The 17,244-nt window shown below is 42.0% G+C and overlaps 1 protein-coding gene across 1 annotated transcript in view; it reads left to right on the top strand.

Annotated features, from left to right (window-relative positions):
• Positions 1-14,847, top strand: part of INTS4 (integrator complex subunit 4) — a 33,920-nt gene extending 19,073 nt beyond the window's left edge. Inside the window, exons 16-23 of the mRNA XM_085300527.1 lie at positions 1,834-1,927; positions 3,636-3,716; positions 7,087-7,217; positions 8,282-8,341; positions 10,238-10,397; positions 10,695-10,838; positions 11,555-11,675; positions 13,738-14,847. Of these exons, the coding sequence (XP_085156653.1) occupies positions 1,834-1,927; positions 3,636-3,716; positions 7,087-7,217; positions 8,282-8,341; positions 10,238-10,397; positions 10,695-10,838; positions 11,555-11,675; positions 13,738-13,931 (985 nt within the window). The 3' untranslated portion in view covers positions 13,932-14,847. The remainder of the gene's footprint in view (positions 1-1,833; positions 1,928-3,635; positions 3,717-7,086; positions 7,218-8,281; positions 8,342-10,237; positions 10,398-10,694; positions 10,839-11,554; positions 11,676-13,737) is intronic.
• Positions 14,848-17,244: the final 2,397 nt, after the last annotated feature.

Here is a 17,244-nt window from a genome sequence, read left to right on the forward strand (position 1 = left end):
AAACCTCACAGGCAATGAATATTTCCCATTCTGAATATAGGAATTTTATCTGAGAGCGCGATATAGATGGCTACATGTGTTTACATGCCGTAAAGGACAATAATACTCCAAAGTTATTGGAAATAATTTGTATGCTTTTTGGTGGGATTCCCCCCCACACTGGAATCACTACCCAGGAGTTGTACTAAACCAACTGCTGTTTTCTACCCTTAAGTGAATGGGAAGATTTAACAACAAAACAAAAAAATGTTGAAGGTTATTTTGCAGAGGACAAGAGCTTGCAGCACTGACGGTTTGGTTGCTAAGAGGAGAGGGATAGAAGAAATTCACAGCAGTGGGTTCCCCAGTGGCACGTAGCTCCTTCCTCCTCCATCATTCTTGTCATCGGGGGAAGCAGTGCAGACCTCATGGAGCTGGTATCTGCTTGTGACTTGAGTTTCTAACTGTGCTCAGAACTGATGCTGTACCCCTAGGCTCTCCAGCTGAAGCTGTAGGAGAGGCTTTGTGAATCAGTCTGTGTGGTTTAGTTTCTCCCATCTATATAAGAGGATCGTTTTTAAAAAAAAATCTTGCAGGCATGTTGAAATCTCATATATTTGTATGGAAATAGAATTAGGGGAATCGTGAACCATAGAAGACTAGAAAATGGAATATTTGGCTGTTAGCTGAGAGGTGGCATTCCATTCCCCAGGAGTGTGTTGTGGTACATTAAGTATGACGTGGAAATGAAGCACCAGGGAGTCTGTTCTTTTCTGCTCTTCTGGAAAGGCTGGAGTTTAGTCACCATGTAAGGCTCAGACTGGCTCTGCTGTTGCTGCATTTAAGGAAAGACCAACCCCTCTGCTTGGGAAAGATTTTCCCTTGGCATCAGAGTTCACAGACAATCTCATGGATTCTTTCAGTGTCTCGGCTATCAGCAAACTTCAGGTTTGGCAGAGCCTGAGTTTTAGAATTGCATCATAAATATAGGAGCATTACAGCTAAAATAAGAGGATGGTTAGCTGATGAAACAGCATTCATTTTAATTTGGGGGTTTCTTTTAATAATAGTGGGAAACATGGAAATTGACAGTTTTAGTATGCTTCTGGAGCAAAGCAAAATGCAAATAAGAACAAAGATGTGTTGAATCCACCTTATCCAAACTGTTTTTCATTACAGAACTGAAAATAAGTTCTCTTAATACAAATTTTTAAATCGTTTTAATCCTCAATGGTCAGCGACATTAAGCTTTTGGAGTTCGATTGACTGCCTTTTTTTCTGGAGAATAAAAGCTACTTTTGTAGCTGTATGCTTTACAATAAATAGTTATACCCCACAGCAGCTTGTTTTGACCATATCAGTACACTGGACTTAAAGAAGCTTGTTTTTAAAAATGCAGCTATAGAATCATAGATTCTGTAGTTCAGATGTGCCTTACTGCATGACTCCAGCATGTTCGAAACAATCTTTTCTAGCCAACATGAGTAGTTAGATTTCCCAGCAGTGTAACTCAAATGGGTCATTAGCTGCTGTAGAAATCTGGAGTGTCTTAAGTTAAATCTGGAACTGCTACGCTGTATGGTTCCTATAGGGCTGCAGAGCAATGTGGGTTGACAGACTTGCTGCTTCCACTGCTGTGCTCGTGACAGCCTCCAGGAGCAAGAGAGATGCTGCAAATTGTTTTGTAGTGCCTCGTTTCTAAACGATTTCTGGTGCTTTTTGTAGGAATAAGCAGAAAGGAGATGCAGGAGGAGCTGGCTGGTTCAGCATTGCTGTTGCTGCACTCTGAGTACACTCAGATTAACGTTTTGCCCTGCCCCTCTTAATGTTTTTTTTTTCTTTCACTTGCTTCAGTGATCTTCAGAGGCTTGGAGAACTGCAGTCAGAACTGGCAGGGATGGCAGACTTCACTGCAACTTACCTTCAGTGTCAGCTGCTCCTCATCAAGGTTTGGTATCGTCTGGGTTTCTTGGACTATTGGTCTGAAGTGCCCACAGTCCATTACAGTGGTGCACTTTTCCTGTTTCGATGTTTGCGCTGAAAACTGATTTGTAATGAAGGTGCAGGTTCCCTGGGGCTCCGATGTTCCTGCTTTCCTTCTGTGGCAAATTATTTACATGGTGACTTTGCAAATGAGTACACCAGTACAGATGTCTGCTCTTGTATGTGGAGCTTATGCTGGTTTGCATACATTTGCCAGTGCGGAGTTTGATCTGTTTTTTGACAGAAATCTTMTACAGTGGTGAAATGTTCTGTCCATCTTATATTAGCAGATGTCCTGGTTATTTTGACAAAATAGCAGCAGCTATTTTCAAAGTCAGCTTCTCGCTGTAAACAGGAACTCAAACTTCTTGCTTTACTTCTTGAGCTATAAACTGGTGGTATTATTTAAGTTAGTTTGCTGATACTCTCTAGGTGTTAGAAGGTAGCCTACATATACGCAAAGCAAGAATTCACAAACCAGTTTCCAGAAGGTGCCCAGCAAAAGCTTCGTTATATAAAACCAGGAAAGTATTTCAGTTTCTTTGCTAAATGTGTAGTTGCCAATTGGAATATCTTACAGCAGCCCTGAAGTCCTTGGGAAACATTTACAGCTTGCAAATACATTTGGATGGGTGGTGTTACACTTCCGAGCAGTAATAGCTACATCTGCAAGTTTTGCCCAAGCAGAACGTGCCATCCATGCAGAAGGCTAGCATTTGGATTAGGCTTTTTTGGCTTTCCTTCACACATTGACTGGGGTGAACCAATGTACGTTAGCTGAAAGAATACGATATTTTGTGTTTCTGGCAAAGATTGAGCTGCTGGACAGTCAATACGTCAGTGATGTGGAAGAGCGAATAGTGTGGATGAAATCAGAAGTAACTTGGAATATCGTACAACTAGAAATTCTGATACAGCAGAGAGAAACTTTATATATATAAAGGATATTGTATGTGTGTTCTGGAGCTGTAGCTCCAATCAGCTTTGTGTGTAGCTGTACCTAAGGGCAAGCAGCTTCAAAAAGGAGACAGTGGTATACATTGTTCAGGCAAACTTCCTGACATTTTTTGACACAAATCAAAAAGCAAATAGTTTTCTTTTTTGTGTTTGTTTGTTTGAGTGCAAATATTAGTAGCTCTGTTTTACTCACTAGCTCTAGGACTTTTTGAAGGGGTGAAACTGTCACCAGGGATGCTCTGAAATATGACTGGATGGGTGTCTTTCTGGGGACCAGTTGGTAGTGTTTACACTTTTATCTGTCATCTAAGAATGTCCTGATCTTAGTCTCAAAGAGGTGATAAAGCAGTAGTTATTGTTTTTTCTAATAAATGATTGCATTCTGCATAAAGCTCTCCATAAAAGATACTGAAACGCTTGCTGCTCAACAAGTCTGTAATTGATAGTTCTGTAAAATATTATTCTCAACTTGTTTTGTATTTTATAATAATATCAGTGCCTCGGTATTTATATAAATTTTGTGTTTTTGAGGCCCTTTTTTCCCATATTTTGTTTAGAAACACGAAAGAAACTTGTGTTCTGCTTTCCCAAAAAAACCCTTGGCCAAGAGGCAGAGCACATACCCTGTTCCCAACGTTATCCAGCACAGGGTTATAACTTGTTACTGATTTAGAGTGAACTAGGTATTTATCATACTTCATGGTTTTCTTTTGTAGGCCTTGCAGGAGAAACTGTGGAACGTGGCAGCTCCTCTGTACCTGAAACAGAACGCGTTGGCGTCTGCTGCAGCGAAGCAGGTGAGGTTGAAGCTTCTGAGCCTCCGTGGAGGCAAGTCCTCGGAAACGAGCCCTTCCTTACCATGAGCCAACGCGCTGCTGATTTTCTACTACACTAGTCTGTCCAAGTGAATTCTGGTTTATCAAAGTGGAGTAACTTGTACATGGGATGATACTAATACTAGGTTTGACTTATACTTGACTTCTCAGATACTGAATGTGTTCTGAGTTGCTTGACTACTGCTTTTCCATTAGGAAAATGGTAGGTGGTCAGGTGAGACGTTCGGAGTTAGGCTTTTTGTAATTCAAATGTGTGCAGTGGATTTTGTGCACTAAATGCAATACTTCCAGTTACATGTTGTGCAGATATAAAATTCTAAAACATACTTATATTTTAGAATTAATTAAATTACAGTCTGTTACAGTAACAATTTAAAAGACAAATGTAGGCACTGTTTGACAGTGTTCGTGTGGTACTGACATAGAGATCAAAGAATCATAGAATTGTTAAGGTTGGAAGGGGCCTCTGGAGATCATCTAGTCCAACCTCTCTGCTAAAGCAGGGTCACCTAGAGCACATTGCACAGGATTGTGTCCAGGCAGACCTTGAAGATCTCCAGGAGACTTCACAACCTCTCTGGGCAACCTGCTCCAGGGCTCCGTCACTCTCACAGGGAAGAAATTCCCCCTCACGGTCAGGCAGAACTTCCTGTGCTTCAATTTCTGCCCGTTGCCTCTTGTCCTGTCACACGGGACAACTGAAAAGAGTTTGTCCCCTTCCCCTTCACACCCTCCCTTCAGGTACTTGTAAGTACACGTTGAGAAGATCCCCCCTCAGTCTTCTCTTCCCCAGGCTGAACAGGCCCAGCCCTTGCAGCCGTTCCTCATAGGGCAGGTGCTCCAGCCCTCTGATCATCTTTGTAGCCCTGTGCTGGACTCTCTCCAGTAGCTCCATGTCTCTATTGTGCTGGGGAGCCCAGAACTGGACACAGGACTCAAGATGAGGCCTTCCCAGGGCTGAGGGGAGGGGCAGGATCACCTCCCTCCACCTGCTGGCAACACTCTTCACAATGCACCCTGGGAGACCATTGGCCTTCTTGGTCACAGGGGCACATTGCTGGCTCATGGTCAGCTTGTCACCCACCAGCACTCCCAGGTCTTTCTCTGCAAAGCTGCTCTCCACAAGGGCAGACCCCAGCTTGGACTCCTGCCTGGGGTTATTTTTCCCTAGGCACAGGACTCTGCCCTTGCCCTTGTTGAACCTCAGGAGGTTCCTCTCCACCGAGCTCCCAGCCTGTCCAGGTCTCTCTGAATGGCAGCACAGCCCTCAGGTGTATCAACCACTCCTCCCAGCTTGGGATCATCAGCAAACTTGCTGAGGAGGCACTCTGTCCCCTCATCCAGGTCATTGCTGAAGAAGTGGAACAGGATGGGACCCAGTATGGAGCCCTGGGGGATGCCATTAGCCACAGGCCTCCAAACATTGAGGGCTCGTCCAGGATTTGAATTCGGTACTTCTTGCAGCCTAAGCGAGAGAATTATACCCCTAGACCAATGAGCCAACATGAAGATCAAAAACGTGGTTAAATCTGGAGTTCAGCTTGAAGGCAGAGATCTTTTTCAGATCAGATTAGAAATGGGGCAGACATGAAAGCCTGACAGTTTCTGCCTGTGACTTACTTTGGATAAGAGTCTGCAAGAGTTACTGATGCAACCTGAGCCTATTAGGAGAGTCTGTGTTAGTCAAGCTGTACTCATGGTAGAAGATGACAGTTAGGGATCATTGAAGCCCATTAGACATACTGAAATCTATGAGGCCAGGTGGGATGCCTCTGAGGGTGCTGAAGGAACTGGTTGTCATTGTGAGGCTGCTTTCTCGTCTTCAAAAGCTCATGGCAACTGGAGAAGGTTTATGATGACTGAAAAAAGGCAAACATCAGACCATCTTCCAGAAGGGTGAGAAGGGGTTCTGGGTTGCCCAGAGAGGTTGTGGAGTCTCCTTCTCTGGAGATAATCAAAACCCACCTGGAAACAACCCTGGCTAACATGCTCCAGGTGACCTTGCTTGAGCAGGCAGATTGGACTAGATGATCTCCAGAGGTCCCTTCTAACCTCAACCATTCTGTGATCCTGTGAGAAGGAGATCTAGAGAACTACAGGCTGGCTGGCCAGACCTCAGCCCTGAGAAGGTCATGGAGTAAATCCTCCGAGGAGCCATTTCGAAGTGATGGGCTGCAGCCAAAATGGATTTACCAAGGGCAAATTATGCCTGAACAACCTCTTTGCTTTCTACGATGAGGTGACTGCTGCTGTGGACAAGGGGAGGGCAATGAATGTTGCAACCACTGGAGGTCCATTTCCGCCAGAATTTTTCTGTGTTTCTGTTTGGTAAAAATGATCATATCCTGAAAAAAGCAAAGCTGAACGCTGGGAAAAAGTGAAGGAGAAAGAAAGCTATTAAAAAGTCTGGAAGAAAATCTAGGATAAAGGCAAGTCCATATATCTGCTGGGAAGCAATACTGACATTCTGAGTATCCAGTTAATTAAAATGTAATAAGAGGCAGCTATTGCTGTGCATCAAAAACCTATATGCTGTTGGCCGCTATCCCCAGGGACCAGTACAAACAAAAGCCTGTCAGTTTTTTACATCTTCTGTAGTTGAACTATCTTTGTTGGGTGCCCTTCTCAGCAGCGTATGAACCCCCTGGGAAGCTGCTGTCTGTTGTGATTGTGGATGTGGATTCCTTCCCATCAGTAACTTGCCCATTCTTGGGCTCAGTATGATTGTAGAGAAGCCAGTTACACTAATTTGAGTACTTCTCTTGCCTGCTTAAGCCCATCTGTTCTAAAGATGCAATATCGTAATAACAAAAATTGCAGTGTGTTTAAGCTTTTAACTATGTGGCTAAAATAACCTAGAGTGATGCTTATCTCGTGATACTGCAGCTGAGGATGGGGACTATGCGAAGTGTTCTTGAGTGTAAAGTTGTTTCCAAGACAATTATGACAACTCTAGCTCTAAAATATAAAACTGCAGGGCCAGTGGGACTACTGTATTGTGCTGCTTACGTCTTGTATGTCAGAGCAGCCAACGGGGGAATCGGTGAGCGTTTTACCGCTGGAAATCTAAAGTGCAGCATTGCAAGGTAGGCTGCCAAAGAGGGGAATGCTTGATTTCAGGCAAAATTTCATGAATCGTTTCTTTAATTTATTCAAAATAACTTTTAATAGTAGGAATCATCTTTATGCCATGAATGATTTCAATGAAAGAACAGGATTTGTGGATTAATGTTTCTCAGTAGGAGGAGGGAAAATACTGGAATTTTGTGATCATGTTTGCACAACAATTTAACAGCATCTGATTTCTTGTTACTCCTGTGTTGTCTGACAGATCCTGGAAGAAACTTATAAAATGGAGTTCATGTACAGCGGAGTGGAAAGCAGACAAGTGGTCATTATCCATCACATGAGACTGCAAGCGAAGGCGTTACAGCTCATAGTGACAGCGCGTACCACCAGAGGGTAAGGATGACCTGGTGAAAGAGAAGGATGTGAATCTCCTTAGGGTTAGCTAAAGCCTTAGTTTTCTCAAACTTTTTTTTTTTTTTCCTCCTTTAATTGGGGGGGGAAAACATGCCTAGGGTAACTTAAATGCATAAAACATCATGGCCAATGACCATTTGGCAAACAGATTTGGAATGAAGAGACAACTTCTTTTGTCTTTGATTTAGCTATATAGTGACACAGTATTAAATTAGATGATAAAATTAATAGGAAAACATGTTTTGGGAGTTGAGTTTTTTCTCAGCTGGGAGCATAAGAAAGCATAAAAAAGTAAAAGCATTGTAGAGTGTCTTAGAGTTGAAATGTGGGACTTATTTAAATGAGGAAAAAATCATACATATTGAAGAATTCACTAAGTATATTTACTTTGTTAAATGTAAGTTAGTTGCTGAGATTTTTGCATCATAAAAGAATTGTCTTTTATTGATGTTCTAACCCAACTAATGTTTGGGTGACCTGGACATAAAATGCTTATGCATATGGATGACTTGGATCACATGAGAAGCTGTATGTGGTTCATTTGGGCTGCTCGGGTGAATAAAGGTACATGTGGTTTTAAATGTTTATAAAACTAGAACTTTATTCAGCAGTGTTAGGGCAAGGTGCTTTATCCTAATTTGTTTTGGGGAGATGTTTTTGTTTTTTCAGGGGTGTTGAGTTCATTTGCCCTCAACTTGCTGTGTTCCCTTAGAGGTCAATAATGTATTTGCTTTTTAACCTTCTGATTCCTAGTGGAGAGTTAGCATTTTCCCACAATGACTTTGGGAACTTCATCAGTGCCTTGTGCAAGTGCAAAGAGATTTGGGGCAGGGGGAGAGGGAAGAAGATAGTACTGCTTCCTTTTTTATTCTGTTGGGTTTACTTTTTTTCTTGTGGGAATGCTCTTCTGGCCTCCTGTTGTCTTTAAGATCTGGTAGTTTCTGTAAGCTTGAACTGGATTCCAAAATATCTAAATACTTATATGTATAGTGCCAGCTTTCTTTATTGGAAATAATAAAAAAGGAATGTTGTTTTTATTACAGAGCTGAACCCCTTTTTGGGATGTGTGAAAAATTCTTACAGGAAGTAGATTCTTTTCAGAGGTGAGTAATTCTGTTGCTTTTTCGCTTTCTGCTTTAAAACCTTAGTTGATGTAAAATGTTTTTAAAAGCTGATGGTGTTTCTTCTGTATGAAACCTGTTCTCGGATGTGTCAAACTTGACTTTCAGAATTATGTAATTCAAAAATAAAGTCTCTCCACCTCTTCACAGGATGCTGAGAGCAGCAATTCTGTACTGAAGGCCCTTTTAGGACTTGCTGTTCCACGTTTGTATTGGATTTTTCTGTAGTTGAAGCAGTTGTCAAATACATGCAGAGCATTTGGAGGTGTCATGTCATCTCTCATTCACTTCACAACTTTTGAACATGCGTGATGATTGCCATCAGATTACCTGAAACCATTAAGGCTCATTGTCATCATGGAATATTCCGTGCATTTTCTGTCTCTTCCCATCTCCCTCTCCCTATTGCTGCGCTACATCAGAGCCTGCTGTCGTAAGACAGTGGTGAAGCAAGAAGTAGACTCTTTTCTAAACCTGTGATCAATGGAGGAGCTGTCATAGAAGAATGATGGAAAAGGAATTTTCCCCTTCCTTCTCCCCAAATTTCTGAATTGGAAATTAGAGAGCAAACGAACCATCTACATGCTCAGGGTGGGAATCATCTCACCTGGTTGTAAACATTTGCATTATAGCCACTGCTTGTGAAGCAGACACCTGGGCTCTCACTGGGAAGAGAGGTGCTTCCTTCATCTTATCCTAGTATAGATTGGTGATTTGTGAGCTGTTTGGGCGGACTTGAAAGGAAGCTAGCTCAGAGGTAGATATCCAGAGTTGACTGAGCAGAATTCCACCTCTAGTTCTTGATCAAATTCCCATTTATTTCTGGTCCATGTGCTTGGCGGTTGTGGCTGTTGAAGTGATGAGAAAAGGGATCTGAATATACCCGTTCCCTAACGATAAGCTTATTTGGTGGCTAATGAATAGAACTGTTTGCTTCCTTTTTTTTCATCTTTTTTCTGATGCTGAATCTCAGGATCAACAGAAGTCATCACTTATGAGAAGTATAGCCCCTAGGGGCAGTGGTGGATTCCACAAAGGGGAGTCTGGATGACGTTTAGGTCTCAGTTAGCTGTGAGATCCCCTATAAATACCTGAACATGTAAAATGCCTGGCTGGGGTGTGCACCCTCAGCATGCCAGCTTTTAGCTGCAGTCAGTGACAGAGTAGCTGATATATGCTGTCCATTCAGTGGCTGTCAGAGGAACACAAAGATGCACGTTCCTACTTAACCCTCTTTGCACGCAGAGGGGAAGGGGCTTGGTGTTTTTTTATTGTTTTGTTTTGTTTTTTTTTCCCTCCACTTTTGCCAAGCTGTGACATGGTGATAGAGGCTTCCGTGTTATGGATAATGACACTTACTAGGACCTTGAAAGAAAATCACATCTCTAGGGCTCTGGATCTTGAAGCTGTTTTTCGGCATCTCCTGAATTCCTATGTGGGCTTTAAAGACTAACAACACAGGTGAAGACGGACTGCACAAACTGGTCTTGAGAAGCAGGGAGGAGAACCTGCTGTTTAACAGAGAGAAATGGTGCATTTTTTTCCCCCACTAAATTGCACAAGTGAGAGTTTTATTAAGCTTACAAAACCATCTTGTTAAACTTAGAAAGGCATCTCAGGTATGAGATGGATGTGTATCAGAAGGGGAATCTACATGCAGAACCGACAGTAAGAGAATGGCAAAAAAGAATACTTCCTCTTTTTTGTCAGATTTGAAACTGGAATTGAAGACTACCTGTTTTACAACACCACTCTATATCTAATTCTACCGTTATAACTAAGTATAAAGATTAAGTAGCTTGACTGAAAATCACAAGACTATTGAAAAATGTTGAGATAAGCATTTGATTTTCATTAATATGTTCTTAACACACGCAGGTGTTTCATCTCTGAGCTCCCACATATGCAAGGCAGTTTTGTCGATAAACTGCTGGACTTAATGCCCAGACTTGTGACCTCCAAGCCTTCAGAAGTGGTCAAGATCCTTCAAACAACGCTAAGACAAAGTACTTTCCTTCACCTTCCTCTTCCAGAGCAGGTCAGTGTAACGCAAAAGTTTAAATGCAGCATTCTTACAAACTGTCTTAGAAGCCAATAGACCCTGAGGCTTTTTTGTTTCAGCTTGGTGATCAATCACAAGGGTTATTTCTTTGAACTAGATATCTAACATCTCCAGGGGTGTTGCAAAAAATAGAGGTTTAGTAATTCCTGACTTCCTGACTGTATCTAAAATTATCCAAAATTGATCCACAATATTTTCCTCTGTTAATAACAGTCGTGATTGTCTTGTGTTTTCTTTTTCTCTCCTATTCACTTTTGAAAATGCCCCTGATAGCTCCACAGAGCTACTGCAACTATCATTGAGCCTACTGGTGAATCTGACAACCCCTTGAGGTTTACATCAGGCTTGGTAGTGGCCTTGGATGTTGATGCAACTCTGGAACATGTACAGGATCCCCAAGGAACTGTTAAAGTTCAGGTAAGGAGTTACTTGATGTAAGTGCGAGCAAGATTGTATTCTAGGGGGAGTTTGCATAAGGATGTTATTACTTTATTAGTAGCAGTGTTGAATTTCTGTGTTTTTAACACACACATTCAGAAACTGGCTTGTATATCATGCACTGCATTGACTTACATCCAGGTCCTGAGAGCTTGCTTTGAGCACTCTGATGCTATTCTGTGCTACACACATGCTGCCAAAGGCACTCGCACGTTATGAACACAGACACTCAAACACACACTGGGGAAAAGGCAGCTTATGTAATGGCAAGAAGGGAAGCAAAAGACGCTGCTCTGAAGCACGCAGAACGACATAGCTGCGTGCCTGTCTATATTTAAAATTTAGCTTTCTTCCTGCTGCTGAACCACTTGTTTAAAACATAGCTAAGAAGGTGGCTGTGGTGTGATGTTAAGCAAAATATGCAAGTTCACTGCATAACAAAGAAATCAACCCCCCTGTTTACAATGCAGAGGAAGAAGCTGATGTCCACGTGCTTTATCCCATGTGCTGTTGTTCTGCATGGTAGGTTTGTGGCCATTCAATCTAGAGCAACTGGACTCCTGGCTCCGAGGTTAAGTACACCTTCCTGCCTTCTGCGTTCAGGCAAAAAACAAAACAACAGTGCATGTCATGTAAATCACCAGTGCAGCTGTCATTCAGTGTTTCTTTTTCTTTATTTATTTTTCCCCCTATAGGTATTGTATCCAGATGGACAAGCACAGTTAATCCATCCTAAACCAGCCGACTTCCGAAATCCTGGTCCCGGAAGGCACAGACTGATAACTCAGGTTTACCTCTCGCACACAGCCTGGACAGGTAAGGTTCGTGATAAAATACGACGCGTTTGTGTTGCTGCCTGTTTTGAAGGTGGAGGATTGTGTCGTGCTTGATCCCAGTCTTTTGCGCAAAAGGTGTTTGCATCCGCACACAGGCTTCCTGGTGTGAGGAGCTTTTAAATAGGAGGACACATGTTTAGAGTGGGGTCACCCGTTTCAGCGCAGAGCGAGACTGGCTGCTGAAGGCAGCCCTGCATCCTCGTTTAAAAGTAAGGAGTCGTGGTAGACTGATCCGTTCTCATTCGTTGTTTCAGTTCTGACGGGTATCTGAGCACGGCAGAGAACCTTTGGAACTGTGTGTACTCGACAGTATAATTTCAGTGCTGATTAAAGTTTCACCCTTTTACGCCCTAAAAAACCCACCCTTTATCTCCGATGAAATATGCAACTCTGATGTTTGTGTTCAGTTGTAGTTGGCAGTCACACTTCCCGCGTACGAAAGTGCTTTGGAAATTGGTTTGTGGGATTTCAAACAAGAAAAGCAAAGAWTTTTTTTTCATGGCTCCCTTTCTCCTGTTTTTTTTTTTTTTTTAATCCCTTTGCATTTATTCAAATGTGGGCTTTTTTTTTTYTTTTYTKTGCAGTTTWTTTTTTGGTTAATAGGAGTCAGTGGTTTATTTTTTAACCAACTTTTTTTTTTTTTAACTGCAATGTTCTCTTTCACTTAGTCATTTTTCTACAGCACTTCCATAGCACATTCATTTATCCTGCTTCCTCTGTTTTGTTTTGGAGAAGAAAAAATGATATTGTTTCTGTGGCTGGAAGTATCTGGGTTTAAAGGCTGATCTGGTGCCAGAGGGAGCAGAATCAAGTTCTTATTTCTAGTTCTACAGTATTTGCTGGAAGGACATTTTCATTATGGTCCCARGGGGTTCTGTTTTGGTGCCTCCCCTGGTCATTATTTTAATTAATTTAAATTTGACATTGGAACTTAAGCTTATAAAATGTGGCGATGGYACCAAGCGGGCAGTGGCTGAGAGAACCGAGTCAGAATTCGAAGTGATATCGGCAAAGTGGAGAAATCGCCTTAGTTCGAGAAAATTACTCATCGGTGATCAAAAAAAGTGTGTGCTTAGCAAGGAGAACATCCAGACCTAAAGGGTGGAGTAAGGGATGGATGCATAGTAGAATGAACAGCTACAAATTAAAGAGTTGACAGCCTGACAAAAAGTTGGATCTTACTCAGGGAGATGTTAGCTGAACTGTGGTATAACTGCGGGAAAAGATGATTTATTGTGCTCTGTTTGGTGGTGATAGTKTTTCAGCTGGGCGTACCGCTGCAGTTTGGGGCACCACGTTGTCAAGATTACATAGACAGAATTATGTAGAGAAATGCACTGAGAAGAAGAGGTTTTGGTGCTGCAGTCTGTAAGAAAATCTAAAGCAATCACGTCCTGCAGTCTAGGAGGGAAAGTTTTGACAAGGGTCTTGTTCTGCTCAGAATCGTATCACGTAGAGCAAAAGCTTATTTTCATTATGACCGCTGGGAGAAGAACGAGACAAAATCACCTTACGTASTCTATGGACAGTTTTAGGAATACCTGCCTAACTACTGAGCTGGAAAAACAAGGAAAGAGGCTGTCTTGCAATGCAAAAATCTCCAACAGAAGACAATCTTTAAGTAATCTGTGTTGAGAGTCTTAATCAGACTCCACCTAGATTTAACTTGATCTTGCCATAAAGCTAGGGAACTAGGCCTTCTATCTTTTGACCGTTATTTTTGAAGTTTGCTAATTTTAGGTTTATCGTAGCATTCTCTTCTTAAGCGGTGGCTAAGAGGGAAGAGGGGGGAAAAATAGTGCTTAGTTCTACCATACTGAATGTAATGACCCAATTAAAGTTTCAAACTTACCTTGAAAAATTAATTTTTCAAGACACTTTTGGATTCTGATCTTGTAAACCTAGAACGGTTCTGTACTTAACCTAGAATAAGTAAGCTAAAATCTTGACCAGTTTTGAACTCTTGAGTTATTTYGTTCAGTATCGCTTCTTCGCTGTGTGATGATCGTTGTTTCAGTTATTCTTTTTTCTTTTCTCTTCAGAGCCGTGTCAGATTGAAGTGAGGTTACTGCTGGCCTACAATTCCAGTAGGAGCAAGGCATCTGCTAAAATTCCCAAATGCACCTGGAATGACAGCACGGAGGCTCTCCCGCTGTCTGAGAATGGCATAGAGGGAACCATACCGTTCAGCAAACCCGTCAAAGTCTATATAATGCCCAAACCTGCCAGGCGGTGAGCAGTCCGTCACTGAAAGACACTTATTTACGTGATTCTTGGGTTACATGAGAACAATTTACATTCCAAGGTAGTGAACCAAGCCAACACAGTGTTACACTTGCACAAAAAGAGGTGAACCGTGATAAAACGGCTACTGAAGAACAAATGGTCTTTGCTGTTACAAAGCAGGTTGATCAATACGGGAGTTACTCGAACGGTTTCAAGGAATTGCAGATGTTCCCGTATCGAATCAACAAAATCAAGGCAACTCTCGGTCAGCGTTCCAGTGACTATTTGATTGGGCCAAACACTGCAGTTTTCACCTAACAAAAGTTTCTCTTCAAGGCCTTTAGGTTTCTTACTCAAGGTATTTACTGTGTAAATACTTAGGAATTTAAATCCATGTTATTTTACAACACTGAAATGAAATTAAGGGTTGGTTTCTCTTTCTGAATGTCTGAAACTTTTATTTGTGCATTGGTATCTAAATCCTTAGCAAAAAAAAATTTCTAAAGTGCTGTTGTCCTTGTGTAGGAACTGCATCTCCAGGTGATATTACCARTTGCCATAGGCTCAGTCCTGAGGTTCTTCACATCCTGTACGGCCGTATTGAAGTTAGTGGTTTTGGGGAGGGCGTAGATTGTTAATGTTGYGGGGCTGAGGGAGGAGGCACATGCTGGCTCACACAGCAGAACTTCAGTTGGCAGGACGTGGAGTTTAACTGAGTAGTAGCAATGCAACGCTATGTTACTTTTTTTTTCCKGAGGTGGAGTCATACATCTTTACCTTTGCATTATAACTCCCCTTTCCAGTTGCATATTTTGTTTGCCTTTAGGAACCATGTGATTGAATAGCACAGGTTGAAAAAAATACTAATCTTACTCCATTAAAGTTTTACAGAATTTGTTTCTGTGTGTTGATCTTTCTMMTSKMMKSATSATSMKKMSAKKAGAAAGTCCGTTTAGCTTTTCRTTTCTGCAACAGTTTTGGCAGTCAAACCCTTTCTGATCTGCTTGAAGTAGCTGAACACACTCTCAGTTAAGCAGCAGTAAGTCAACGTGTCAGTGTTTCTCTAAGCAGGTGAGCTAAGAGGGACAGGAAGCCCTTTCCCAACGGGACGGGCACAGCTGCAGATCTGCAGTTGAGGACCAAAATAACTGGTCCAGTAGAACATCTGCGCCCCCTTCTCGTACCGCACTCTGCTCCTGGAGGGCTTGTAGTTGCTGGAAAAGTGATGCTCACGGCTGCCTTCTTGAAAAATGCCCGTTCATCACCCCCAAGTGCAAGACTATGTTTCAAAGGACTAAGGAACCTCCTATGATTCTTATCCTTTGATAGGATTTGCCAGGAGCACTTGAAGTGTGAAACTTGCTAGTACAGCAGCCGAATGTTACCTGTGTTTTATTAAATTAATTGCCAAAAAAAACAGTATATGTAGCAGGTAAACAAAGTAGTAAAGAAATACCTTCCAGTTGTAAAAAGATTAGTTTAATTACTTATGCAAAAGCCTTTATATGCTTTCCTACAATAAAATTGGAAAACTCCTAACCTGTTTTGTGTTACTGTAAGCATGAACATGTGGGTCTGTGCTAATAAGAATTTTTTTTTTAATTTCTTTTAGCGCTGACGAGTTGTGGTCCCAAGGCCAACTCTATAACCATTCAGTTGCTTTAGGTATTCATGTATTAAAAGTCCCTACTTTTAGAGACTGTATTTTGTATTTCAGCTTTAGGGCACTGGTTTGTAAGCCTCCTGCACAGCTGAGTTGTTCCCATCTGACTTCTTTTTGGCATCCTCAGCGGAGTTCCCGCGGGACACGGGCGGATGTGCAACTCTGATTATGAAGCAGTGTCCTGGGCAGGTACTCGATGAGTTGAGCTATCACCACACACCTCAGTTTTCCACTTCCCCAGCATTTGAGCGGTTTGTCGTCCCCATAAAGACCTCTAAGCAGAATCGGGTCCGCGTGCGCRCAGCCGCAACCGGTGCTGTGGTCAGCAGAGCAGAGAGCGGGGGCCGAGCGGCGCTGATGGGCGGCACGACGAAGCGTTCGCGCTGCTCCCTCTCCTGCGGGTGAACGCTCCCCGTCCCCGCAGTGACCGGCTCGCTGGCGTAAGCTCTGCTTTCCATCAAGGTAGCCTGGTTGTCCTGTGGGTATCAGATTACGAGTTATTACTCGGTTCCGGGTCACAGGTGACCAACGTGCTACTACGTTTTGAATGTTTTCTCATTTACAGTATCAAAATCTCAGCCTCTTTATTTATTTATTTATTTTTCTCCCGAGCACTAGGGCAAATTTCTGCTCCTTTGCTCCCCTGCGCTGTGTCTGAGCTCCTTTTCACGTAACGTACAAGGCGGAGATCACTCTCCTGTATTGTTGCCAACTGAAAATCAAATACTGAAAAAATATGGAAAAGTTCTTCATCTGTAATTTCAGGTGCCTAAACTTCCTTGAAAATTTAAAGCCAATAAGGATGCTTTCAGTCTTGTACCAAGGGTATGTGAGAGTTGCCTTTTCTTAATCTTGTCCTGATTTTTTTTTTTCTTCCGATTCCTGGTTTGACACTCAGAATTCAGTGGCTTTCCTTTCTTCCTTAGGTCTTGCCTATTCAAGCAAGATGACTAAATCATCATCATTTTGGCCAAACTGAAGAAAATGTTCTGTAATGCTGGATGATTATTTTAAAATTCAGTGCTGAATACTGGGTTTTTTTCTGTTGTGCTCCTTCCAAGATTCACATTTGCCCTTGTTTTTTTCCTGCTGTGTAGATAAGCAGACTTGTAAACATTCCTTATACGTGGTGTTGCAGCAGCTCTTTGTGCCTTGTTCTTCTCACTTCAGCTAAGATTTTAGTTTGCTGCTGTTCTCTTGCTGTTTTCTGCCCTGTCTCTTTTTGTTGAATATGTGACTCTATACTTGTGAGGGTTTCTTATTTATTTATTTTGGATCTGTGATTCTTTTCAAAGTATTTTTACTTCTAAGGGCATTCTTCACATCAAATCTTAACATACAGGAAATCTGAAAGGTATTTTTTTAGAAGATAAGTAATGTGAGGTTTTATCTTAAGTCTATTTATTGACTTTTTTTTTTCATCCATGTTTAAGACATTTAGGTTTTTCTTCGCTCGAGAATTCTGGAGTTTATTCAGAGATGTAGTTCAGAATCTTTTATCTCTAATGAAGGAGGAACATAGGACTTCAGATCRCAGTCATCCAAATGCTGGCAGATTCGGTTCTACCAGACGTCACCTCCATCCCTGGAAGGGTGATGGAACAGCTCATCCTGGGTATCATCTCTAAGCATATGGAGGAAAAGAAGGTGATCAGGAGTA

The sequence above is a fragment of the Rhea americana genome, unplaced genomic scaffold (assembly GCF_003343005.1).
Source record: "Rhea americana isolate MKP2758 unplaced genomic scaffold, rheAme1 scaffold_165, whole genome shotgun sequence".
NCBI classification, from domain to species: Eukaryota; Metazoa; Chordata; class Aves; order Rheiformes; family Rheidae; genus Rhea; species Rhea americana.